Source organism: Urocitellus parryii, chromosome Y (genome assembly GCF_045843805.1).
Source record: "Urocitellus parryii isolate mUroPar1 chromosome Y, mUroPar1.hap1, whole genome shotgun sequence".
Lineage (NCBI taxonomy): Eukaryota > Metazoa > Chordata > Mammalia > Rodentia > Sciuridae > Urocitellus > Urocitellus parryii.
This window is the reverse complement of record NC_135548.1, coordinates 30,731,137-30,758,000: the sequence shown is the minus strand read 5'-3', so window position 1 is coordinate 30,758,000 and position 26,864 is coordinate 30,731,137. Positions and strand designations below refer to the sequence as shown.

The 26,864-nt window shown below is 39.9% G+C and overlaps 1 protein-coding gene across 1 annotated transcript in view; it reads right to left on the bottom strand.

The window, feature by feature from the left end:
• LOC144251003 (dedicator of cytokinesis protein 8-like) overlaps positions 1-26,864 on the bottom strand; it is a 98,408-nt gene that overhangs the window by 33,740 nt on the left and 37,804 nt on the right. Inside the window, 2 exon segments of the mRNA XM_077794141.1 lie at positions 24,958-25,120; positions 25,998-26,091. Coding sequence (XP_077650267.1) covers positions 24,958-25,120; positions 25,998-26,091 — 257 coding nt within the window.

Here is a 26,864-nt window from a genome sequence, read left to right as displayed (position 1 = left end):
TGTAGCCTAGCATGGGGAGGCCCTGGGTTCACCATTACCAAAAAAAAAAAAAAAAGAAACAACCTCCACAGACCCAAATACTTCCTATTCACTACTTTGTTTAAGTTTCATAATTATCCTTTAGGTAGGTACCAATATCATTGTCATCATACCCACATTATCATCCCCATGTTACAACTGAGGAAAAAATGAATAACATGTGCCAAACTATATGGCTAGGAAAGGGCAGAGTCAGGACTTGAGCCAGGCAGCCCTGTGCTCTTAACCAAGCTATATTCCCCCTGCGTAGCTCCAACTGAAATACTAGGAATGGCTTTTCATGTCTACCTTCAATCTCTGGTCTCATTATTTGAGTGTCAACAGTAAATTAAAGACTGGTTCAATTGGTATCATGTCCTTTGGGAAATGTTTGTCTTCTTTGCTCATGATCTGTCTCTCTTTTAACTTCCAGGCCATATGTGCTCCCCAAACAGATACATTCTTGCCCCAAGGGCTTCCAAGATACCAAAACCACCTTTGTATGGATTGAATACTAGGAGAGAAGTGCCCAAGAACGAAGTCCAGGTCACCAGACATTCCATCAATGAATGCAGGGTCTCACAAGACTTTACAAGGATTTGTATATTAATAGACAACAGAGTTTCTCAACCTGGCGGCTATTGACTTTTTGGACTAGATAATTCTTTGTTGTAGGGAGCTTCCCTCTGCACTGTAGGATGCTCAGCAGCATCCCTAGTCCTCACCTACAGGGTTCTACTGAGATCTTGACCCCCCCTCAACTTTGGCACCCAGAAATGTCTTCAGATGTTATCATATATCCCCAGGCAGTCAAAATCCCCACATCTGAGGACTATAGCTCTATACGTGTGAATTTCTACAGGACAGATCTACACAAATAAACAGCAGATTGCTTCCCTTTAATACATATGGTTAAATTAAATAACCAATGTCACCTATTGGGTCTGCCACGTTCCAACACTAATGGTCATTGTGATAGCCCTGTGAAGCACTGGGAGAGCTAGTTTATGCTCAAAATCTCTGTGTTCTGGTTTGGTAAAAGGATATGAGAGAATATCTATTTTGAAATGGGTCAGTCTTCAGAACTAAGTATATGCTAGGTGAGGAAGCCTAGAATTGGGAACCAGACCTATCTTTTCTTTTCCTATTCCATATTCTATTTTCAGAGCAACTTTGAAATTTGTATTGCATACTATATTTCTTTTTTTTTCTTTTTAGTTGTTGATGGACACAGTAAATTTATTTTATTTATTTTTATGTGGTGTTATTTTATTTATTTTTATGTACCTCACACATGCCAGTCAAGTGCTTTCCCACTGAGCCACAAGCACCTCTACATACTATATTTCATGGGCAACTTATCATTACTGAAAGCAATGACACTTATTTCACCAAGGATCCTCAAAACCTCATCTAGTCTCCTACTAGGTATTAATTTGATTCATTAGACTGATGGTCATTGAAAATTGCATCCCAAACTTGCATTTCCAAATTAGTTCCAGGGACCCCTCAGTGCTCTGCAAAGTGTTATCAAGTATATGGGGAAGAGGTAGGGAGTGGTGATCACACAACAGTGTGATCAAACACTACTGGGAAAGACTGGGGTGAATCAAGATAAAAGTGTGTACCGTGAATGCCTTAGAGGTGGGGAAGGACAGCTTCTTTTTAGGACTGCTTCTTATTTTTGTTGTACTGGGGATGGAACCAGGGGTGCTCTACCACTGAGCTGCATCCTCAATCCTTTTTATTTTTTTATTTTGAGACAGGGTTTCATTAAGTTGCCCAGGTTGGTTGAACTGCTGATCCTTCTAATCCCCCGAGTTGCTGGGATTAGAGGTATACACCACCATGCCTGGTTCCCCAAGTGTTTTGGCTTCAGAACTCAATTCATTTGTTTATTCTTTCACAGGTGTAATATTCTTAGAAATGATTTGGGAAAACATTGAAATAAACTTATCTGGCTATGGAAGAACATCCCACATCAGGGAAGAAAAAGCAATAGCATAAAGATTCTCTACTCAAATATCTTGCTCAGTAATGAATGTCCCCAGATGTTCAAGAACAAAAACAGTATTTGGGACTGTCAAGAACACACAGGAGCTGGGCATGGTGTGCACTCCTGTCGTCCCAGCTAATTGGGAAGCTGAAGCAAGAGGATCTTGAGTTCAAGGCCAGCTTTAACAACTTAGTGAGACTCTTTCTCAAAAAAAAGTAAGTAAAAAGACAAATAAGTAGCAGTTCCTATTTTTATTTACCCCAGTGTCTCTAAATTGGGAGACCCAGTGGAGGCAGAATGGGGTGACCGTGTTGGGAACAGATTAGAGTTGCTGTCTCTTGTGGCCTTTCTGGGCTCTTTGTACAATGGAGGAAACTGGCACATGCATTCCCCCTTGATTTCTAGCCTTTGCTCCTGGCTCTTTCTAGTTTCCATCTTATCCTCTCATTGGATTCTTTTAACAGGTCCATTACTGGCTGCATTAACCACTTACATTCAAGTGAAAAAAGAAGACAAATGCAAGGCAACAATTTTTAACAAAGGGAAGTGAATTTAATTTAGATGGCAGAATACACAGAAAGCATCAACTATCAGTTAAATATACATGGCCTACCCAGAAAAGTAGGTGACAGGCAATGACATGATGCTCAGGCTTGAGCACCAGCGTTTGTTTGTTTGTTTGTTTGTTTGTTTGTTTGTTTGTTTTTAATGTACTGGGGATTGACCTCAGGGCACTCAACCACTGAGCCACGTCCCCAGCCCCATTTTGTATTTTATTAGAGACAAGGTCTCACTGAATTGCTTAGTACCTACCATTGCTGAGGCTGGCTTTGAATTCTCAATTCTCCAGCATCAGCCTCCCGAACTGCTGGGATTAAAGATGTACACCACTGCACTTGGCAAGCCCCAACTTTTTAAGATGAGTAAACTGAGCCCTAGAGGTTAAGTGCCAGCTCACTCTGGGTTAGCCACAGCCAGCCACAGAATTCAGTGCAGCGCTGGTTCCACTGTACCACATTGTTAACTCAGCAGCACCCCCAGATCTTGCTCTGTCCATCTGAGGCAGCCCAACCTTGATGGTAGGAGACAGAGGAGAACCACAGTTACTGTCAGGAGTGGATGTGGGGGTAGTGATGGATGGCAGAAGACAGTTTACAGTTGGGATATGGGATGCATGTGGGGTACAGACCCCTCTCTACCCATTGCTCGCTCTTCTTAATCTCCACTGCTGCCGCTCAAATAAGAGAGCTAATGTTTATCAGAGGACCTGTAGCATTCCTCCTTTGCCTTTTAGCTGTGTGGACTTGGGCAAGTTACTTAGCCTTTATGAAGCCCCAGTGGGACTAATAATAGCACCAACCTATAGACTATGGAGGCACTATCGAGCAAGAACTTAACAAGGTATGACTGTGATGATCATTTCCTCTGCAGAGCTGATAAGTTAGGTACACTCCACTGTGCCCACAGTGTCTGCGCCCAGACCACCTGAGACTGATGCAATGCTTTCTCAATTGATCATGACTTCTACCCTTGCCCCTTATAATCTACTCTTTTTATACTGGTGAGAAGGATCTTTCAAATGTAAAACAGGTGTCAGGAACTTAAAAGGGTTTCTTAAACTCAGTATTACAGATCCTACATCATCCATCTCTTGGAAAATTGTTGGATCTTCTCTCGTATCACTTTCACACACTGGCCTTTCTTCAAGGCCAAGGTCATTTCCAATTACTCCCACCCCAAGGTTTTTATACCTGCAGTTCCCAGAGCTCTCCCCAGGTTTCTAAATGACAGGCTGTTTCTCATCTCTTGGTTTTCAGCCCACAAGACACATCCTCACAGGTCTCTCCTACTGTTCTATTTAATTGGCGCTCCACCTTCTCTCTTCTGTCTTTCACAATTATGTAATTATCCTATATACACATATAGTTGTGAAAGCAGTATATGAAAGTACTGTGTGCCCATTGTTTTTCAATCCTGAATAACCGAAAAGAACAAAAAAGTATAAACAAGAAAATGGCCACCACTCATTATCCCCCTACACTGAGAAAAGTCACTGTTAAAACTTTAGCATATTGTCACTTAGTCGTTTCCTCTATACATTAAATCTGCTTCTCAAACGGTGTGTACAAAGCTTTATTTTATTTTTGTGTGACTTAACATTGTTCAGTTATGGTATTTTCCCCAATATGACTAAATAGTCTTATTATTGTTTGGGTATGAGGTATTCCGCAGAATCTCCTGTGTAAATGTAGGGATATTCAAAGGTGAAATGATTGGGTGTGAGAACTGTGACCTAACTGGCCCATCCTAGTTGGAAGGGACTGACTGGGTGTTAACTATAGGCAGGTGGAGCATGGCTGGATGAAGTGGGTCATGAAGTGCTATCTCGAACCTCGGCCCAGAGCAATGGAACCAGCCATATATGGCTTGAAACCTCTGTAACTGTGAGCCCCCAAGTAAACTTTCCCTTCTATAAATTGTTCTTGTCAGGTATTTTGGCCACAGCAATGCAAAAGCTAACTAAAAAAAGCCAATAGAAATTATTTTAACAGCTGCATGATATTCCATAATATGAATGTGTCATAATTTATACTACCTCCAAAAATAAGCATTTAGAGTTTTTCCTTTTTTTCAATGATAAAACTTTGATGAACACTTTACATGTTTTGCTCCTCTTCAATGCAGCATACTTTAAAAAAATTTTTTTTCAATGCAGCATACTTTTGAAATAATACTTCTAAATTCTGTTTTTGCTCAGTTTCTTAATCTTTGAGTTAATTGAAAAGACACCAATCAAACTTGCTTCAATGCTGTGGTTGGAGGAATAATGAGCCAAAGTTTGTAAAAATGCTTTGAAGTAGCTAGATGAAAGGGGCTGTGTAAATCACAACAGAAGTAGCTGTGTCAGACTGGATAATCAGGTTTGCTGTTACCACACTTGTCCTAGGCCCCATACAGTGGGACCCACGACCCTGTCCCACACAACAGCCAACACAGTCAACAATTTTGCACATTCATTTGGAAGGGGCTGCTCACTCTTGTTTTCAAACTTCAGCACAGGTAGTCTGCTTTGCCCATGCTCTGTGTAGTTTCTGTGGAGCACACAGCTGGAAGGAAACTTCAAGAGAGTCTAGCCCCACATCTCTTTTTGCAAGTCAGGAAACTGATTTCTCAGAAAAGTTGAATAACTTTGCCTAAAAATTTTTTGAGAAAATGCTTTTTCTGAAATGTAGAATACTAAGTAGCCGCATATGGTGGTGCATGCCTGTAATTCCAGAGGCTCAGAAAGCTGAGACTGGAGGATCCAGAGTTCAAAGCCAGCCTCAGCAATGGTGAAGTGCTGAGCAATTCAGTGAGATCCTGTCTTTAAATAAAATACGGGGGCTGGGGTTATGGCTCAGCAGTAGAGTGCTCACCTCACACGTGCAAGGCCCTGAGTTCAAACCTCTGCACCACATAAAAATAAATAAATAAATAAAAATACAAATAGGGCTGGGGATGTGGCTCAGGGGTTGAGTTTCCCTGAATTCAATGCCCAGTACCTTCCCACCTCAAAAAGAATGCTAAGTAATAGGTTTTGTTAAACTAGCATCTTTTAAAATAATTATCTTGAGATGGAAGATCTGCCTGCATGGTATATAATCCACAGATAAGAGTAGTTATTAACAACCTGATAAACAGGCTCTTAATGTTTTATGTTTGATAAATGAAGTGCCACAGAAAAATCCTAAGAATAAGATTATCTAAGGATTTGTGAGGTGTAGCCCATACCTTAAAGATGAATTGCTTGTTAGGACAAAGTTATTTTGAATGAGTATTTAGTAACTACAGGTCGAGTCCATGCACAAGACATTTAGGATACTCTTACCTTTCCCCAAATGTGGCCCAAAATGGTTTTCTTCAGCATTATGCATTGTACATACAGAATGGGACAGTTAGTAGTCATCAGTAGTCATCTCCTTTCCAGAATACTTTAGATGGCTTCTTTTGGTTAGAAACTGTTTTGGGAAACTCCCCTGAACTTTTTTTTCTCACGCAGATTCAGCAAAACACCATTAACTTATTTTGTGTTTTTGATTGATTTGCCAGCATGTGGGGAATGGAACCCAGGTCCTCCCGGATGCTAGACAAGTGCTCTGCACTCAGCTGTACCTCCAGTCCTCAACTTATTTTTAAACTGCTGTAATGTAGCAGGCCTTGGGGATAACTGTGGAATTTGGTTTTACTTAAATTGTGGACCAAATCTATCTGTTCTTACCACTTGGGGACCCTCTTTTATTTCCTTTGCTGAGAACATGTTAACCCAAACAGACTTTAAAATCATTCAAAGTCGGGCTGGGGTTGTGGTTCAGTGGTAGAGTGCTCACCTAGCACATGCAATGCCCTGGGTTCGAACCTCAGCACCACATAAAAATAAATAAATGAAGGTATTGTGTCCAACTACAACTAAAAAAAAAGGAAAAAAGGAAAAAAAAAAGAAAATGTCTCATGCTATTAAAAAATCATTCAAAGTCACAATGCACAAAATATTAGTTTGGCTTATCCTAAGTTTAGCCTCGTTCAGTGCACAGAAGCAGAGAAAAACCTAGCCCAGTTCCTTATTCACAATATGACAACCATGTGTTTTCCCAGGGACTTCTACAGCTTGCAGCAAGTGAGCTATAGCAAAAAGCCACACAAGTCCCCAGTTTAAGCAACTGGACACTTGGGACTGCTCTACAGCTGAGCATCTAGCACAGTCAGCAGAAGGTGAGAAAGAGCATAATGCCTTAAGAGGAGAGCTGAGCAGATCAACAGGAGGAATAAAGGCCTCTACCAGCAATAGTCAAGCTCCCAGAATCAGCTGGGTGCAGGGATGAGGCACAGGGAGAAATGGCTTTTACTCTTTATATAAAGTTCAGTGCAAACTTGGAAAATAAAATTTTTATATCTGTCAGGGCTGTCAATATACAAACACTGAATATGCATGAAAGGTAAAGGTTAGAAGACTGTGGGGGGAAATAAAAGAGTGGGTTTGATTTTGAAATGGAATTGGTGTCAATTTCTTCTTCCCGTAATTTCAATGAATGGTTTGCAGCAAAGTCATACTATCAAATACAAACTAGAAAAAGAAAAAAATGTTGATTTTGAATATCAGTAGTACATATAAATGGAAGCTGCTTTTATATCAGAAGAAATGGGTTTGTATGGGTTTGTATGTCATTAGTGGCCCTAACCAAATAAGACAATGGGTCCTTTGAAAACCTGTAAAATGCACCCTTCCCCAAGAGCTGAATGAATCAATTTCCTCACCTGTAATAAAATGGTTTGGGTCCAGTCTCAATGCAAGGATACCTGAGAACTACTTTGTAAACTGCAAAATATATAGCTTTAGGTGTCTCATGAGGACTATGTAAAACATCTGAGTAAATTTTAAAACACAACTTCAAACATTCTGCCAGACTGTGAGATATTAATGTATATAACTTAGAGAACCAACAATCTGCCTGGATTTCCCTCTCTATTTTTCAGTTTCTCTCAGTGTCTGCTGCTTTCTCTGTCTTTTATTTATGTGCATTTTCTCTTCTCTGTCTCTGTCTCTCTCTCAGTCTCCCCAGTCTCTGTGTCTTTCTGTTCACCAGCCCATCAGGTTACCATGCATCATCCCAGAAAATGGTAAAATGCTCTTTAAAAAAATATTTTTTAGTTTTAGGTGGACACAATATCTTTATTTTATATTTGTGTGGTGCTGAGGATGGAACCCAGTGCCTCATGCATGCTAGGCAAGCATTCTACCACTGAGCCACAGCCCCTGAAATGCTCTTTAAAAAAAGAAAATTATTTTTTCATTGTAGTTGGATACAATACCTTTATTTTATTTATTTATATTTATGTAGTGTGGTGAGGATTGAACCCAGGGCCTTGCACGTGCTAGGCGAATGCTCTACTGCTGAGCCACAACCCCAGCCCCTGAAATACTCTTTTAAAGGGAGCATCTAGAAGTCTAGTTCCATTTGTCACTGAGGTTCATTTCTTATCAGTTAGTTAGCAAGTGGTAGATAATTTTCTTCTCTGAGCTGGGTTTGGGTTGTTTGTGGGACTTTAACTCTCAGAATGACAAGCACAGAGCCTAGGATCTATGGACATCTTAGGATTCCATAAAAAAGTCTGAGACCCCTGGGGGGTTATAATCTACAAAAATGTGAAAAAAAACCTCAAAATCAGAATTAATATTTAATTAAATGCTTATTTTATGTAAAATTTCATCAGCCAATGGTAAGACTACTGAAGTTAACTTGTAGTTAAAAAAAATCCCCCTAGTTTGTAGCCTGATACATAATTATATGTAAAGTACATTTAATAAATGAGGAAGTGGGTACATATTTAACATGTTTAAATATGTAGTCAGGTGCTTCCAACTTAGAGAAATCTTAAAAAAAAAACCACCCTTAGATATGGATATTGGAATTGCAGGAGAGAATACAATACCATAAAAAATAGTTTTTCTATTTTATTAGTTTTCTTTTTGGTATTGGGGATTGAACTCAGGGACATTTAACCACTGAGTCACGTCCTCAGCCCATTTTATTTTTTATTTTGAGACAGGGTATCACCAAGTTGCTGAGGACCTTGCTAAGTTGCTGAGACTGGCTTTGGACCTTGCCATCGTCCTGCCTCAACCTCTCAAGCCACAGGGATTACAGGCATGCACCTCTACGCCTGGCTTTATTAGTTTTCTTAGAGCCTGAGACATTTGTGTTCGTTTAGTAGCAAACGACTAGTGATATGCACTGGATTAAAGAAGATGGGCTGGTAAATGGGCACCTGGCTCTCCTGACACACCACCACTGCAACAGTCCTAAACAGAAAAAGCTTTCTATTTTTCTCAGCCTAACAATTTTGGCAATTTCAAAGTGGTTCCTTTTTCTTTACTTGTGTTTTAAAACTCCCTCTCTATCTTTTTTTTTTTTTTTTTTTTTTTTTGCAAAGACAGAGTGAAGGAACTGATGAATTATTTGCTGCAGTGGAAATGCAGCAAAACCAAGTGCACCAACAAACAAGATGCTCTCAATGGAAAACCACCGAAAAAGGTCAGTGCCCTTTCTTCAGCAGTTTGTTGGCATCAGACTGATTCTATCAGAGTGAACCTCAAATGGCTACTAATAGCAGTAATATCTTAGAGTTATATGATGTCTTTTACTTCAGTATTCAAAAGAAAGTTGCACATCTGTACATACATTTTTCAAAGTATTTGAGGGCAATCAGCTGAGGAGGTAATTTTAATTTAGCACACATATTTCACTGCCAGGAAAATCTATTTTAGATACAGTAATAAACATAGCCTACATTATTCTCACTATTTGCAGGCACTGTTTCTAAATATCTATGATAGATACCTGACCTTACTGGGTCCAAAAGAAGAAAAGTCACAGAGAGGCTACATAACCTGCCCAAGTAACACAGCTAGCAAATGGTACAGTGCAACTCAAATCCAGGTGCTCTGAGCTAGACCCACGGCTACTTCTAAGAACAATAGTAAACAGTGTCTTTGTTCAACAATCAGACTCACCACAAATTTATTCTAATGTGATTTTAAAATATTTACAGTGACTAACCAACTACAAGATTTTTAAAAAAGATTTGAAATTGCATAGCACTAAGATGAGAGTGTTGTCCCCTCATGTTAGAGGTTTGGATGCTTTAAATTCATCGAGAGCAAATCAAAGTTAGAAATCTTAAAACTCAATATATTATATATCCTGGAATCACTTAGGAAACTTACAAACCTAATGTGGCTACTTTTTTTTTTTTTTTGTAAAAGTGGAAGCATACTTTGTAAATATGTGCTTATAAGTGAGCTAAAACCCTGTTACTCAAAGGATATTCTAGGGGTGCAGGGGCAGTAATTAACATGATCACCTTCACTCCAGGCCAGTTAAAAGTACAGCACAGACCTGCTGGATCAGAACCCGCATGGATGATTCAAATGCATATTCAAGTTTGAGAAGCATTAATTCAAGAGAGCTGGTCTGTTTTTAATTTGGCAGACATAAATCTTATAGATCATTGTGAGTCTATCCTCCTCAGTTCCTTGGCTCCTAGGAAGCTCAAAGTCAAATTTGCAGGTGACTTTTAGAGATACTTTTATATATTAAGATATATTTTGTGTAATAACCTTACCTAGATTTTGACTGATTTCCTCTCCTTATTTTATTTTCACCCAGAAAATTTTCACACCGTGTTATACAATCTCTATAAGCTGTCTCCATCGCTTTTTTAAAGTGGGAAGGTTTGTAAATAAGTCCATAAAAATAGAACACCGGCTATGTCCCCTCCTATCATTCCATGACCACAGACTCATGCCATTTTTTTTTGTTTGTTTATTCCAGTATCTGATGTTTCAGGTCAGATAAAAATGCAAACTCACAAAAGAATCAGTAAAAAATGAAAATGGGAAGAAAATCCCTGACATATAGAATGAAGAGAAAGGGCCATTTTCAGAATTCAGAGTGAGAAAAACAGAGTGTGAAATCTGTTCCAGGGCACAGCCAGAGGGCAGGAGGCTGCCTGAACTGGGCCAGGAGATGGGATTGCTAGGAGGCACTGGGGTGTGGGTTCCAGCAGTAGCGTGCCCCCAAGTAACCTTGGGCTCTGTGGGCAAGGCTGACACGTTCTGTATCAAGGCTGGTGCTGTTCTCTGAAAATCAGGGGCCTCTGCTCTACCCTGCCAAAGCAAGTGCAGTTAAGAAGCCAGAGAGAAAACATCACCAAATTGTTTAGAAACTCTATAAGAAGTGACCTAATATTCTCTTTCTAAAATCTTTTATGTTAAAAAAAGTCCTCAAAACCAAACAACAGCCAGCCTAATACCTCTTATTACTCTCTTTAAAATATTTTTTGAGGATATTCATACTTCCTCAATCAATGAACTGAATCTTGAATATCAGACATGGTGATTTTGCATAATATAAAACAACTATCATTACTACTAATAAATTGTCTTTTTGTTTTGCAGTGCTGGGGTCTGAACCCAGTAATTTGTCTTTAAAATTATTTGAACACTCACAGCTACTATGATATTTGCAGAGTAATTTTTCTATTACATCAATCCCCATCCCACCCCTTCATAGGAGGTAGGTTAAAAATTCCTTTTAAGTGTGCAATCAGAACTCACATTCCTTTTGCTATATAAAGCAGAATCTCAGGTCAGTTTCTACTGAAAAGAATCACAAATATTCAAGCATTTGAAACCCACTGGGGGAAACCTGACTACTTTAATAAACAAAAAATAAATCTCCCTTAACCCTGCTTGAAAATATTTTTTTAAACATACTGAACTAACTAAAATTTTACTAATTAAGGTACCCATGCCCCCCAATCTTCTTTTGAAATCCTACTTAGCAGGTTTAAGGTATTAAGAAGTTTATGTATCATTTGCTCTCATTTTATTAGGAATTAGTTTACTCAGCATTTTTTTTCTTACAAAGAGGCTAGACATAGGAACTGAAAGTGTGAATGGAGAAAGATGAAAGAGGATGGGGTCGTTACCAGGAGGCATTGTTCTTAGTGAGATCTGGATGCTTGGGCTGGGAGGAGGGGGCAGGAGGAGCTGAGGAGAATTACAAAGAAAGGGAAGATGGAAAGGTACCCGAATCAATTTTTTTATTCTACATTTTTTCCCTTAAATTTGAGACTAACAAAATATTCCAAAGGTTCACTGGGCAAATGTATCTCTCTCAACTTCTGGCTATTCCCCATGGCACCTGTGATGTGGTTTAAAGGGTCTAAGTGATTTGGATAATCTTTATCTGATTGTCCTTGCACTTTTTTTTCCATACAGGAAGGGCTTAGAAATTTGTTCTACAGATTGAGCCCCCACTTGGTTTATTAGAACTCCATTTCAGTTACTTTTTGAGTGTCTACAAAAGAATGTATTTTTTTTCCTAAATGGGGTGGGATGGTAACAGCTTTAGCAGAATACATTTCAGACATCCTGCAAAATTTACCCTTCATCGCTAGTTTTCCTTTTGCTCAGTGTACTAAACACACACACACACACACACACACACACACACACACACACGGATCTTCAGATACTTGGGGAATATGTAGAGGGGGATTAGACAGGAGTGGGGTGAACAAGGTGCTGGGGTGCTGGACAAAAAGAGAAATGACCATATTCTTTAGTATATACAGTTTAGGGCTTCTCCCAGCCCCCAACTACTAAATATAAGAAAGCATGGGAAATCTGCTTTAACTGAGGTATATATAAATAAAAATCCTCCCTACTTTGCAGGCTTATTTCTTTGGAGTGAGCCTTAGTAAGAGGGTGGGGGAAAGGACATTTCTTGATTTTGAAGATCTGTCAAAAACTGGTTATTTTTCTTTTGTTAGGAAGGGATTCCTTGCAGATGTGCTGGAAATACACTAGACTGGGGGGATGCGTTCCCTAGACAGCCTTCTCATGTCATTCACAGAGTTCACACAGCAAGCTCCATTGCTTGCCCTCCACCCTCCATGTTTCTTCCAATCCAACTGGAGCTCTCTTCATTTTTGGTAGTGTTATGGCTTGGATGTGAGATGTCCCCTAGAAGCTCACGTTGAGACAATGAAAGAAGCTTGAAAGAAAAAAATGATTGGGTTATGATGCTCTTAACCCAATCAGTGAATAAACCATCCAATGAGGATTAACTAAGTGGTAACTGAAGACAGGGTGTGGCTACAGGAGGTGGCAACTGGGGGTGTGGCTTTGGGGTTTATATTTTGTATCTAGTGAGTTAGGGTCTCTCTCTCTCTCTCTCTCTCTCTGCTTCTGGATCATCATGTGGGCTACTTCCCTCTGCCATACTCTTCCACCATGATGTTAAGCCTCACCTTGAGCCCTGAGGAATGGAGCCAGCTGCCTATGAACTGAGATCTCTGAAACCATGAACCCCCAAATAAACTTTCCTCCTTTACAATTGTTCCTGTTAGGTCTTTTAGTCACAGCAGAAAAAAAAAAGTTGACTAAAACAGTTTGGTTAAGAACTGTCCTAGCAGCTTCTAAGATAACTACCAGTCATCCTTGCCTCCTGGTGGTCCAGCCCTGGGTAATGCTCCTCCTGTGAGTATGGATTAGACCTAGTGACTTGCACTGAATGAGGAGAATAGGACAAAAGTGATGGGATATGACTTTTGAGGTTAGATTACAAAAAGGCTCTGGCTTCCACATTGCTTGTCCTCTTGCTTGCGTGTTCTGATAAAGCCAGTTTCCATGTTGTGAGCTGTCCTTGGAAAAGACCAGTGCAGCAGAGTCTCAATGAAGTCTCTGTCTGATAACTAGTGGGGGACTGAGGCCCTCAGTCCAACAACCCAGGAACAAGCAATTCTTCCTACAACCACACAAGTGAGCTTTGAAGTAGACCCTCCTCCAGGGAGCCCCTGAAATGACCACAGCTCTCTGAAGGGCCTGAGCAGGAGCACCTGGATAATTCACACAAGCTGAATTCTAACTGTTGTCTAAATGGCAAAGTTTTGGGGAGGCAGCAATGGGTAACTAATACAAGTGTGTATATTGCTTAAGGTATACATTGGGTTATCCTCTGATACTTAATCATATGTTTCCTTGAAAAAAAATGGCTTTACCTTGTAAAATTTCTGCCTTGAATTAGTCACAGAGTTATCCTCATGGTCTGTGGAATAAATGCAATAACTACCTATGGGAAAATATTGTTAATCTCAAAAGAACCTCCTGGGAGTCAATTCAATCTCCATGTTAGTTTTAAAAAACTTGAGAATTTTTAAAAATATATTTTTTCTTTAGCTCTAGTTTCTGATTTTACTAACTAATGTGCCCTAAAGAGGCTATGTCAGGTTACACTAAAGATAAGAAGAATACTAAAAAGTACCTGCCACTAATATCCTTCCCTCTCCCACAAAGTTTTAATGAAAATCTCCTGTAAATAAAAGCAAAGACATCAATGAGATAATAAAAAATTACATGATTTGGCAACAGGTAGTTATAATGGTAGCTTTGTGGCATTGGTTACAAGTGTAGATAATTGTCTCTTCTTGGTGATCAGTGAGTGAAGGCACCCTCTGTGAGGCATCAGAGGAGCAGCAGGATCTCATTTCCAGCAATGATTGGTGTTGTAGATGGTCACCAATTGCCTGTCCTCCTGACCTGCACAAGACCACAACTGCACTCTCAATTCAAGACTATAGAAAAACGTATGTTTCCAGGTGCAAAGTCAAAGTAGAGATCACATCCAAACATTCTCACTTGAGAAAAGCTTTCCCTAGGCACCAACTCAGAATTTACTCTCAGTGAGTGATAGACCATGCAACAAAAATCAAGGTGGCCACCCAGGCCCTATCAGCACCTTGCAGAAGAGATGGCTTATCAGGAAGCTTGAGAAATCAGGGATGTGGCTAGTGCCCTCTCATGGCCACGTGGCAACTAAACCCTTCCCAGAACAAAGCACCTGCAAACTAAGCTAGTTATCAACCCACCTCATCCCCTTCCACATGCCAATCGCAAAGAGCATTTCCTGAGTGAGACTCCAAACCCTGTTTCAGGTCCTGAAGGGAGAAACAGTATGAGCCTCTGCTATCATCCAAGGAGTTGACAAGCAGATGGGGGTCTGCAGCATATATTCACATAACACAAATAAAAACCACAAATAAAATGTGCACTGTGAAGTATCTTGTATTTATCAAAAGACTTTGATGTGTAAAGTCTTTATTACTCTTCTCTCAAAGCCCCTGAGATCAGCATCACAAGGTTATCCCACTCTAGACATAAAGAAAATGAGTCTCAACCTCCTGGCTCTGATTCCGAGTCTCCTTTGGCCTCCCATCAGGTTGAATACAATAGGACTTTTAACACCACCCAGTTCTTCTCCAAGAAGGTTGATCTTTATGTTCTGTCTAAACAGAATTTCACTGGCTTCCAAATAATTCAGCCAGAGGGGCTAGGGAGCATAAGTACCATCATTTTGCTTATCCACAAAATGAGGACAGACCACTAATGTGATGTATGTTTTTAACAAAAGAGGAAGCAGCCATCAATCAAGTCTTCACCCCTGGGATGGCTGGTTATTAAAGTGAAAGAAAACCTGCTGGAGCAGAATAAGTCATCTCCCTCCCCTCTATGTCTCCCCATTAAGACTATCTTGTGGATGTTATAGAAGAATTATAATCACATGTAAGTATCCTGGGAGGCATATATTGGCAGCATCCAGCTCAAAAGTCATGAAGTAAAAAGCATTGCAGTCAGGGAATGTGAAGGTCAAGGGTGCAAGAAAGGCACAGGAGGATAGAACTTCAGATCAAGATGAGCCAAGCTTGAGGAGCATGGGGAAGTTTCCAGACAGATGGGGCTAAGGGGGAGCCAAGTGCTCACCAGACAATGATAGGAGAAGGGAAGGATGAGAAAACTCAAAAGAGTCCAATGAGGTGATTGGAGACATTAATTGAAGAATAGTCCCATGTCCCTACACAGGGAGGTAAAATCCTATAAGCCTGAGCTACAGAGAACAAGTCAGAATTCCTTTATATTCACCTCCTCAAAATGTAAATAGTGACTTTGGGTGTATTCATATGTGTCATCCTTGAGGATATCAACTGGTGCCTTGAGATAACAGAAATACAAATCTATTAATAACATGAAGAAGTGTATCTCCTGCCCACCTGTGAACTGATTGAAGGAATTTCAGAAAAGCAGCTGAACTAGTCTTTGAACTTGGATAAGAGAGAAAGGCTAGCTCAGGTCACTTCCGTTGAAAAAGGGGAAGGATTAAAAAACAAAAAAAAAAGGAACCAACTGCTTACTTTTTTAACTCTAACTACAAAAAAATGAACAGTGGGCTTTGAGATTTTCCCAACGCTAAATTGCATAATTATTACTTTGGGCCTGGGAATCCCTTAGAAACCAATACATCATGAAGTTTAATTCCTCTAATTTTGTCCTAATTGAGTCATAATACTTATATTTCAACAAATAGTTACATAGATCTCAGTTTATACTTGAAAGTTATCAAAAAAGCAGTATGAAGCCCAGGAGGTAAGACTGGGCCATTTTTGGAATTTGTATAACCTTTCAGGTGCTTTAAGCCAGTGGGAAAATTAAATCGATTTTTTTTTTAATTAGTAGAGATCCATGAAATGTAAGCAATTAGTCATTTCTTTCTTTCTTTCTTTCTTTCTTTCTTTCTTTCTTTCTTTCTTTCTTTCTTTTCTTTCTTCTTTTGTTTTAAAGAAAACTATCTTATTTTGGGGCTCGTGTGCTGCTCAGTGGTAGAGAGCATGCTTGTTATATATGAGGCTTGGGGTTCAACCCTCAGCACCAGAAATAAAGCAAAAACAAGTAAAAATTATCTTATGCTGTCAAAACTCAGTCCTTCCAGCTACTCATGGTTCTCTTTATTTTGTGCTGTGGTGTTTGCCTACACCTCCCACTCACATCCACTTTTTCCGCTCAGAAAACCCTGACACAGCATCTCATATTTCACCCAACTTCTGCTGAGAGGGGCCAAGGGCAGCCTGTCTGAGGCCTCAGATCATGGGTCATCCATTAATGGAGAGCTGTTAAAACACCTCTGCTTCAGAGGAGTGTTTGAGTGCCGACCTTTGGGGGCCTCTGTGAAGAACACGGGAACGTTAGAACTAAGGGTGAAAAAGCCCAAAAGCACAGAAGGTCCCCTCCAGCAAACAGCAACACTTCTTTGAAGGCTATTTCATCAGAAGAGAAAAAGCTGGCCAAAAGTTCAAGATAGACTTTGGCAACATGAGTGAAGCCCATTTTCAAAATCAAACAAACAAAAGCCACAAAAAACTAACAAAAGAACTAAAATCAAGGAAAGAAGGCATCTTGAATTTGAGAGTGCTCCTTCTAGTCTGGACAAACCATTTGTCATCACAGTAAAACACAAGCCTGGAGTTGCCTTAATTTCATTACTTATCCATTGTCTCTGCCCCCACTGATCTTAACCCTTAGCCATGTGAAAACAAGATGCCTCATGAATTTTCCCGCCAAATGCTATGTAAAGGATCCATGAAGAAAACGATGCTCATCCCTGCTTAATGGGCTGCAGGGGTTTTAGTTAAAATAGTCATGAATAAGCAGCAGCACTAACACACTGTGGATTCAGATGCAGTAGATATAAATAAGCAGACTGATAAGGGCTGTGAGTTGAGGGACCAGCAAAATAAGTGTACACAGCACCTCCCTCTAACATATTTCACTATTGCTGTGCCCCTGGATTCCAGCAAAATTTTTCACATTCTTTTAGTTTTGTATATGAGGCAGCCATGGTGAATGTGTAAATATGTACACTGAAAAACAGCTCTCATAGGAGATCTCACTGTCAGCACAATGGGATGTATTTCTTGGTCCCCTTCCCCACTGCATCTTTGAAAAACAGTGGGAAACTTACATTGATTTTTTAATTAGTAAAGATACATGAAATCTAAGCAATTAGTCATTAAAAAATTAGTATTTTTTTTTCAAAAACAGTGTTGGACTTACTAATGAAAGAAGGCAGAAGCTGCAGATGAGAATAAAATCTTTCGCAAAATATGACAACTGCCATCTCTTGAAACACTGGAATACTTTTTAGTTTTTCTTGGTCTTTGGCTTCAAAGGCAAAAGATGAAGTGCATTTTCTTCTTTAATAAATCACCACTCCTGTTTTCTAATGAGAAAGGTAGGGAACTGTCTGAATCCAGAAAGTAAGCTAATTGTGCCTCCCAGTGGCTGAATGGTGTACTGAAGCTGTAGCTCTGCAAAGCCTCAGCATAATAATCCTGGGTCATTGGCCTCCCCTCCTGAATTTTTTCATTCTTATAAAAAGAAGTGCTGAATTTTGAAGCAAGACATCATAAATATGGGGATTGTGTCCCCGCCTTATTACTGAGACCAAGTTGCTACTGGCACCAGGAATTCCCTTGTCTTTGTGTTCAGTCCCTGGCTAATTCAAATGGCTAGATTTGATCTGAGCAGTCATTGCTCTTCCTAAGTAAATGGCTTGATTATAAAATTTTGATGGATGAAAGTTCTAAGAACAAGGACTGGGCTTCTGGATTGTCTTATACTTAAGGTAGAGTTCTTAAAACACTTCTTTAAAGAGTTAGGAATTTTTCCAATAAATAAGTGTGCCATAAGTTATTTCATTATAACATTCATAATAGAAAAAGAGCAGAAAGGTCTTAAGAGCCCATCAATACAGGACTTAAAAAATCACAACTGTTCATATAATACAATTGAATGCAGCTATAAAAACGTAGTTTCATGTATTCACATCAAAGTGCTCACACAATATAGTACTCAGTGAAGAAATCAAGATACAGAACAGTGTGAAGATCATGACACATTTATATGGACAGGGAAAAGTGCATGAATATATTGGCTTATATATGCATAGTCCATATCTGAAAGGATGATTAAGAAATTGAAACAAAAAGGCTGTCTCCAATGGTCAAAGTTAGGCTCGAGGTATAAAAGGTGCACTGTTTCCATCTGTTTGGGTCACTATTATTTCCACAGTGTCTATAACAGGGTCTGGCACAATACAGGCACTCAACAGTTGTAAAATAAATGAAGGTATAACATCAACCTCTTTCTCTACATCTATATCCAGAAGCCCCAAACCCCTTGGTTTTATTATGTTAATAAGCATTTGTTTGTGGAAAAGAAGTTTTTATAAACAAACCATTTATACACATATGTGGGTTTTTTCTAAAGAGGAGAATTGAATAGTTGGAAATCAGAAGTGGTAGAGAGAATTTTTCCTCTGTGCACTTTTGCACCTTTCAAATCCTGAACTACTATAACAACAGGCTGTCTATTCCAGAATGAATAAAATTCAAAGAAACAATAAATAATGGATGCCATATACATATGATATATATATATATATATATATATATATATATATATATATATATATATATATTTGGTACTGGGTATTGAACTAAGGGATGCTTAACTGCTGGGCCACATACCCCATCCTTTTAAATATTTTATTTAGAAACAGGATCTCACTGAGTTGCTGAGGGCCTCACTAAGTTGCTGAGGCTAGCTTTGAACTCGCCATCCTTCTGCCTCAGCCTCTGGACCTGCTGGAATGGATTACAGGCATGTGCTATTGCGCCTGGTAACCCAGGCATAATTTTGATGGTGATTTAAAGAGACAGCGCCAAACATATCATAAACTTCTAACCATTAATTAGCAATAACACTTGAGTGCTTATAGCATCTAATGAATATTATGCCATAAAACCACCATCCTCACATGGAGAGGTATGCTGTGGTGTTGTAGGTTCTCAATAGACACATACTTACTCTTTGCCAAATCCACTTTAACTCATGTCCAGGTGTACATTGGGATTGCTTCCCAAACCAGGCAAGTGAAGCAGCAGCTCCTTTCCAATGAGTTTCCAGAGGCCTAAGTCACCTTTGGCTGTGGACCTTTGGATGATGCTATGCAGGACCTTTACCTCTTTCTGGGAGAATGAAAACTTCTCTTTCACGCAGAGAGGGAAACTTTGATTTTTAACAAAGGAGAGTCTGAGATCACCAGAGTGCCACCTCCTGAATTGGAGTCTTTAGGGTAAGACTGAACACTGGAAGTCACAATCACTCTGTCTCCAGCATTGAGAAGATCTATTCTGGATATAGAGTTAGCTGGCCTTAAACTGGGTATCCATTTCCTTGGATAAAATAGAATCCTATTCAAGGATACTCCCTATACCCCAACTCCTGCCTAACCACTTCATCCAGAGTTATTTTGGGTTCATTCCTTCCCTTAGGAATTTTATTCACTAATCATAACTGCCTGCCACTCATTCAAGATCAACTCTTACATCCATCCTATACCATTCTTTTTCACATGTAAACTATAAGTCTGGTAATGTTCCTTAAAATCCCACTGTGAAACAGGAGGCACCTCCATGTTAGGCCAGAGCAGACCTCTCTGGTCTGAGAACGTTCAGTCATATGGGAGGAGGCCTGAAAACAGCTAATTATTCATCAAAGAAATCATGTTCTGACTGATCCGTCTGTTCCCAGCAAGCACAGTCCTCCACAGTGAGTCTGGTAATTGGATAAACAAGACCTCAGAGAATCTCGAGGGCTGGGATGAGTGATGAAATGCACTTTATGTGGCTTTCTTTAATGTAATCACCAGTTAAAGGGATGGCGAGGAGCTTAACAAGCTCATTACAACCTTGGTGCCTGTGATCTCGCATATACCCCCATGGCAGCCACAGGATAAAATGCCCTTGAAGACCTCGCTGGGCCTTGGCCCCCACTCAGTCTTCATTCTGCTCCCACCAGAAGGCAGCTGGCATCTCCATTACCAGCTGTTGATCACACGGAAAATAAGCCAGAAGTTAGTTCAAATGTGTTTGTAAACGAACAACTGGTATTTAAAAAAATCTGTGTGTAGAGACAGGAAGGCCAAACTCAGGCTTGGATAATCCTCTTTATCAACCTAATTTTTTGCAGCTACTTTCAGAATCGCTGTCTTTTTGTATGTGATTTCTCAAAGCCACTTGCCTGAGTCTGTCTCAGGAGACTAGTCTGACCCCATGCCTCAGCTCATGGTGGGGTGGGGCCGGTGGATATGTCCCTGCAGAGGACCAGAGTCCCTGATTCGAGACCTGGTTATTCCTGGGATTAGCACTTTTGCCTTTGGGAGTTGATCTTTTCCTGTGTGAGCAAGTGTTTGTTTTCTGAATGCCCAACTCTTGGGAGTCCTGGCAGTCTGTAACTGAGCTGGGACCTCTCCTTAAGCAGCTTGGCGAGGGTAGAGGCAGGGTCAAGGGTCACACAGGATGCCACTTGAGTCGTGTTCTCTGCAGTACAACATGGTGACCTTGACCAAGGCCACCTGAGGGGGCAGGCGAAGAAAGGAAGCACCTAAAGAAGTGGAAGGAAGGTGAAGCTGAGGGCTCAAAAGCAATTTCAGCTGATCCTGAGCCATTCTCCTCGAGGGTCCATGGCAGATGCTCTTTTAAGGGAGATAGAGGTAACCTGAATTTACTTATGTGGTGTTCAACAGAAACCTCATCAATGTTAAGATTCCTGCACTGTGTGACTCTGGTCACCCTTCCCACTGGAGGCCAGGCAATGTCTTCCATTACAACCATGTGATAGTCTACCTTCCACCCCTACCCCTGTCTAGGGAATTCTGTTTGTTAAAAGTATATTCTTTAATACTTGAATCCTAGGAGTTATTGGTTCAACAGATATATCTGTTTTCTATAAGCTCTGGTAGATCAACTTTTTATAAGTTAGACCATATTTCACATTCATGAGGTGACTCCTCTATGAAACATAGAACCATCCCTGAATTCACTGGCTCCTAAATCTTCATTTTCACGTATTTGATTTCCTATGACCAGACTGAATGGTGCAGACATAGCAATGTTCACAGTGGATGTTGCCCTACATGCCGGGCCCTTAGCATCATGTCCAGAATTCCTCAGGCAAGTCAAATGAAAGCTTTTCTAACAGAAACGGGAATTTTTGAATAGTACTCTCAGCAGAGAGAAGACTTCAAGTCATACCTGTTCTCATAGGGGAATGAGTTTAGAGAGTAGATGCTTAAAAGAGACCTTTATTTTGGGGGAGGGAATAGAAAAGCCACAAAGTTTCAGGTTTTTTGAGTCATGGGGAGATGGTAAGGAATAAAAAGAAAGCAAAATGAACAGAAATAGGAAGGTGAGGTTTCCCAAGGCAAACTTTGTTAACAGACCACTTTTTCCTGGGGAGAGGTGTAGGTGTATGAAAGGGGAGTCTTAGTCTGGTCCTGACTTTCTGTCAAAACCAACCTAATCAGGCCAGGTGTGGTGGCCATGCCTGTAATCCCAGTGGCTCGGGAGGCTGAGGCAGGAGGATCATGAGTTCAAAGCCAGACTCAGCAAGGGTGAGGCACTAAGCAATTGATTGAGACCCTATCTCTAAATAAAATACAAAATAGGGCTGGGGATGTGGCTCAGTGGTTGAGTGTCCCTGAGTTCAATCCCAGGTACCAAAAAGAAAAAACCCAACCTAATCGCCCACTATCAAGCACAGGAGGACTGGAGAAGAAATTAAAAGTTTAACAACATAAGAGGTTAGAACAAGATGATCTCTAAATTCCTTGAAGTTTTCACATAGTAAGATTCTCTTACAACATGAAGAAGAAAACCAAGTCCTTAAATAAGTTATAAAATATGGTGGCCTGGAAGCCAAGGGAAGGGGAGACTGCCAAACTTGAGGGAAGTATTTTCTATCACCCCAAGAATAAAGGCCTGGTTCCCAGTGCAGAGGCCTTGGCCTTTCTACAGTGTTCAGAACAGCTCAAGAACATCACTGTGTGTTTCTGGGTCTGCTTCTCATGACGCCTCGTTGGTCTGCAGCAATCTGTCCAGACGTGTCCTCCTTAGCACTCCTACATTTCTGAGTCTTTCAGTGTACAAATGCATTCCAATCCTGCTGTGATGTAATTAAGGGATAATGTCTGCAGCACAGAGCAAAGAGAGTTATAAATGACTCCCATGGGTGATTAAATGCTGAGGGGAAGCTGGATAACCGGTAGAATTCATTTGGTACAAGTTTATTCCAATGCTACAAGTGTTATTTTCCAATTATAGGATAAGGTTTATAAAAGACACAAACATAGCATCTACCAAGCAAACATTTTCTATCCTTCATCTCCCTCTAGGGAGTGGGAATTGAAAGGACTGCATGCTAAGAATGCTTATCTTATCTAGGAGGAGGTCTTGGGGGCTGAATTGGCATTTAAAGAATGAGGATAGAGAATGAAGAGCTGTGTTAGGATGGATTAACTAGGGCACACACATGTGTAAGGAAGAGCTCTGATTCTTTGTAAGTGTTGTTTGTCTCTCTCACTGTGAGTTTTGATCCCAATGAACCATTCACCTTCTCTTTCTGCGTCTCAATTCTGTGAATCAGGAAATGTGCAGGGGCCTTTGGATGAGGTGAGCTCTGAAGCTTTTTGCATCTGAGTCCCACATATGGAATACAAAGTGCAGATGAGGAACTGGGGAAACAGGAATTCTCTTACACTGATGGCAGGATAGCAAACTGGTGCAATTTTGGAAACAAGCAGTATAAATAAATCCGAAAATGCATGCTAGCAGTGACTCAGCGATTTCACTTTTAGGCATATTCAAACTTTGAAACGTGCACAGTTAAGGACAAAAACTCACTGACAGTGTTGATGAGAATCAAGCATTGGAAAAAAACGCAAATGTCTATCAAGAGTGAAATGGACAAATAAGACATGGCTTCTTCAAACAAAGGAATACCATTCAGCAGTTAAAAGGAGTGACATACTCTGAAATTCTAAAATGCAAGATGTTTAGGAGTTCGCACTGTTTAAATTCATGGCAATCCAACTAACTTAAAAGAAAGAAGACTAACTGAATGTAAGGCATTGAGTCAATAAAATTCATGAGTACATAGTAATAAAAAAGGGAGAAGAAAAAATATTGTTAAGTAAAAAAAAGTGCATGTGGAGTATGAGGTCATTATGTAAATTTTAAGAGAATATAAAAATAATATCATTCACACCAGGTGAGGGGATACACACTTGTAATCCCAGCAACTCAGGAGGCTGAGGCAGGAAGATCACAAGTTCAAAGCCAGAATTAGCAATTTAGCAAGGTGCTAAGCAACTTAGTAAGACTCTGTCTCATAAAAGAGGGTTGGAGATATGGCTCTGTGGTTAAGTACCCCTGGGTTCAATCCCCAGTGCCAGAAAACAAAACAAAACAAAAAACTAACAAAAACAATAAATAAAAACCCTTCAGTAGTCACAGATACATATGCGTGTGTGTGCATGCATGCACATGTGTAAACCAGAGAAAATGGAAGAACACACAAGTGTTCATAATGCTAGTGAAGACTGGGAGGTACGGTAGAAGTCTTCAGTCAGATACTGGGGATAAAGATGCTTCATTTAATCACTATGATTTAATTTTATGTTCTATTTAAAAATTAATAACTCATAAACAATAAAATCTCATTTCTGGATGGTGGAGAAAAGATGGAAAAACTTTTGTGTGTGTGTGTTTAATTCAAAAAAATCTTCTCAAAACAAACAATAAAAGTACATGAACAGGGGCTGGGATTGTGGCTCAGCAGTAGAGCGCTCGCCTAGCACGGGCGGTGCCCGGGTTCAATCCTCAGCACCACATAAAATTAAAAGGTATTGTGTTGTGTCCATCTAACCTAAAAAATAAATATATAATATTTTAAAAAAGTACATGAGCAGCAATGCTTTTGGCAGATGTGTCTTGACAAGAGATCCTTCCCAAATCCCACATGAAGGATCAGGTGGCACCACATGTGACTCTCAGATCCCAAAGCAGCCTGGTCTTTCAGGACCTCAGAGTCCAGTTCCTTGCTCTCCAATAAGGTAGTCACCACATGTTGCTACATAAATTTAAATTCAGACTAAATAAGATTAGATTTTTAGTTCTGACACTGCACTAACCACATTTCAAATACAGAACAGACAAATACTGAATAGTTTAGCAGCTACTGTATCAACCAGCACACATACAGAACATTTCTGTCAGTGCTGTAAATTCTCTTGGGTAGAGCTGGCCTTGAGCTGAAGACCCATCTTTTAGACAAGTCAGACATTGAAGTCATACTGTTTTTTTTTTTTATTTTATGTCCTTGTGCACAGAAGAAAACCAAGTTATTGATTAGTAGAGCCATTTCATTTCTATAATATGAATCTAAATTAGCCACTATAATCTAAATTGCACTTTAGAAACAGTTTCTTGTTAAGGAGAATTACATAAACCATTTTTAGAAAGAGATCTACCAATTATCTATAGTTACATAACCATCACATTTGCTTCCCCCCAAACCTAGGAAGATATGTTGGAGGATGAGAAAAGCATTATCCAAACACAACTCCAGAGGTGGGTGTCACGGTTTTCCAAGAGCCTGTGTTTCTTACCTGTACATGGTATGAGGGACATACACTTCTCGGATTGGAAATTCCAAAATCTCTTTGTGTGGACATGTTCGGTTTTCAGGAAAGAGTTTCACAGGCAGCATTTCAGGAGTCAGACAGCAGTTGATGATCTCTGGAGCTGGAGATATCTCCAGTTTGAGCAAGCCTAGAGAGAGTTCAGCACAGAAATAGTCATGTAAGAGGGATCTAGAAAGACCCAAACCTGCAGACCAACTCAGATTCTTAACTTCAAATGCATGCACCCCACATTGTACTGTATTTCTTTTATGAATATAAGGGTAATTTGTGAGAGTGTGAGAGTTTTGGAGTTCCTAGATAGTTTCCCATAGTTTGAGAAAAAGCATGTCATGACAACTTTTGAGATGAGGTTTCTATAAAATAAAAGGCAAGAAATTGTGATATGACTGAGAATGGATCAGAGGATCTTTAAAGTTCCTTCCATAACTATCACACTATAGTAATGCACAGCTAAGTAACTTTCCTGTATTGCTAGCAACAATTGGTGGTTTTCAAACTGAGTTCCTTGGTACCCCAGGGTGCTGTAGAAATATCTTATGGAATACTGTGCTGACAATAAGGAAAGCGTCTTTACCTTCCCCAAAGCAGTTCACATTTATTTTTTTAAATACTAGGTTTCCTTATAATATTACATAAGATAAAAGAGGCTTCTCTGTTCAAAAAATTATCTGAGAAACCAGATCTAGAATATATTATTTACAGAATCAATTCTTTAATAAATAGAAAACATTAACAAAAATTTGGTCTGCCAAAAATGCAGACCAATTCAGATTCTTTTTTTTTCTTTGTGGTACTAGGGATTGAACCCAGGGCCTTTTGTATGGGAGGCAAGTACTCTACCAACTGAGCTACATCCCCAGCCCCCAGATTCTTAATTTCGAATGCAAGCCTCCCACATCGCAAGTGGAAGATGGTTTTTATAAATCATAGTATCGGACAAAGAATGAATCTAATCACAAGTAGTTTGGGGACAGTTTAAGAGGAAAAAGACAATCCATCCACACCTGGAATTGACTTGACTCTTCTCTGTAAGGATGAAGATCTCTTGTAGTCAGCTAGAAACTTGAATAAGTCTTCATCACTGAGGCGACCTCCCTCCTGCCCAGAGAGAAGGTGGGGTTAGTGGAGATGTGCTGTGGACTCCTGGACTCAGGATATCTGACTGCTGGGGAAGATTTTTACCTTTAAGTTTTATTTTAACAGGTCTTTCATGGAAATTAGGATAACAGGCAACAGGAAATCAACCAGCCTCTTATCAGCCCTGCTGAGGACGGGGGGCTTCTACTGCATTCTAAGGAAGCCTATTTGACCCTTCGGAATCCCAGCCATGAGCTTCTCTCCACACCTTCAATCCATGGATGAGAGTTTTACTCCCTAGTTTACTTTCTTCTTCAGAGATGTGAAGATGGAGAAGGTGTCTTTCCCTCTTTCATTCTTTTCACATTTACCTTGAAAAAGTTTAAGCGTAAGTGCTACCTACCCTCTACGTGCACACCCTGGGGCTGGCACTCTGCTAAAGGATACTCATGTGCATGATGTCTAATCCTTACTACAACCCGTAGCTATGTCAGTCCATTGGAGAACACTCAGACTTAATTGAGTCAAATACCTTGTCACCCAAGGTACTGCAATCAGGAAGGACAGTATCCTGGATAGAAACCCTTTCAGTCCTTTTCTATTTATTTCTACACATGGACCCCCTAAGCATTCCTTCTGCATTTTGGTTTGTTAATACAATACTTTTAAATGCCCTATGAAAACCGCTTGAGCTGTGTAAGATTTTTCCAGAATAGTCAAACAGTCAAACCAAGTCTAAATCAAGTTGCCCTGCCTCCCCAGGGCAAAATATAAATAACATAAAATTTATCATC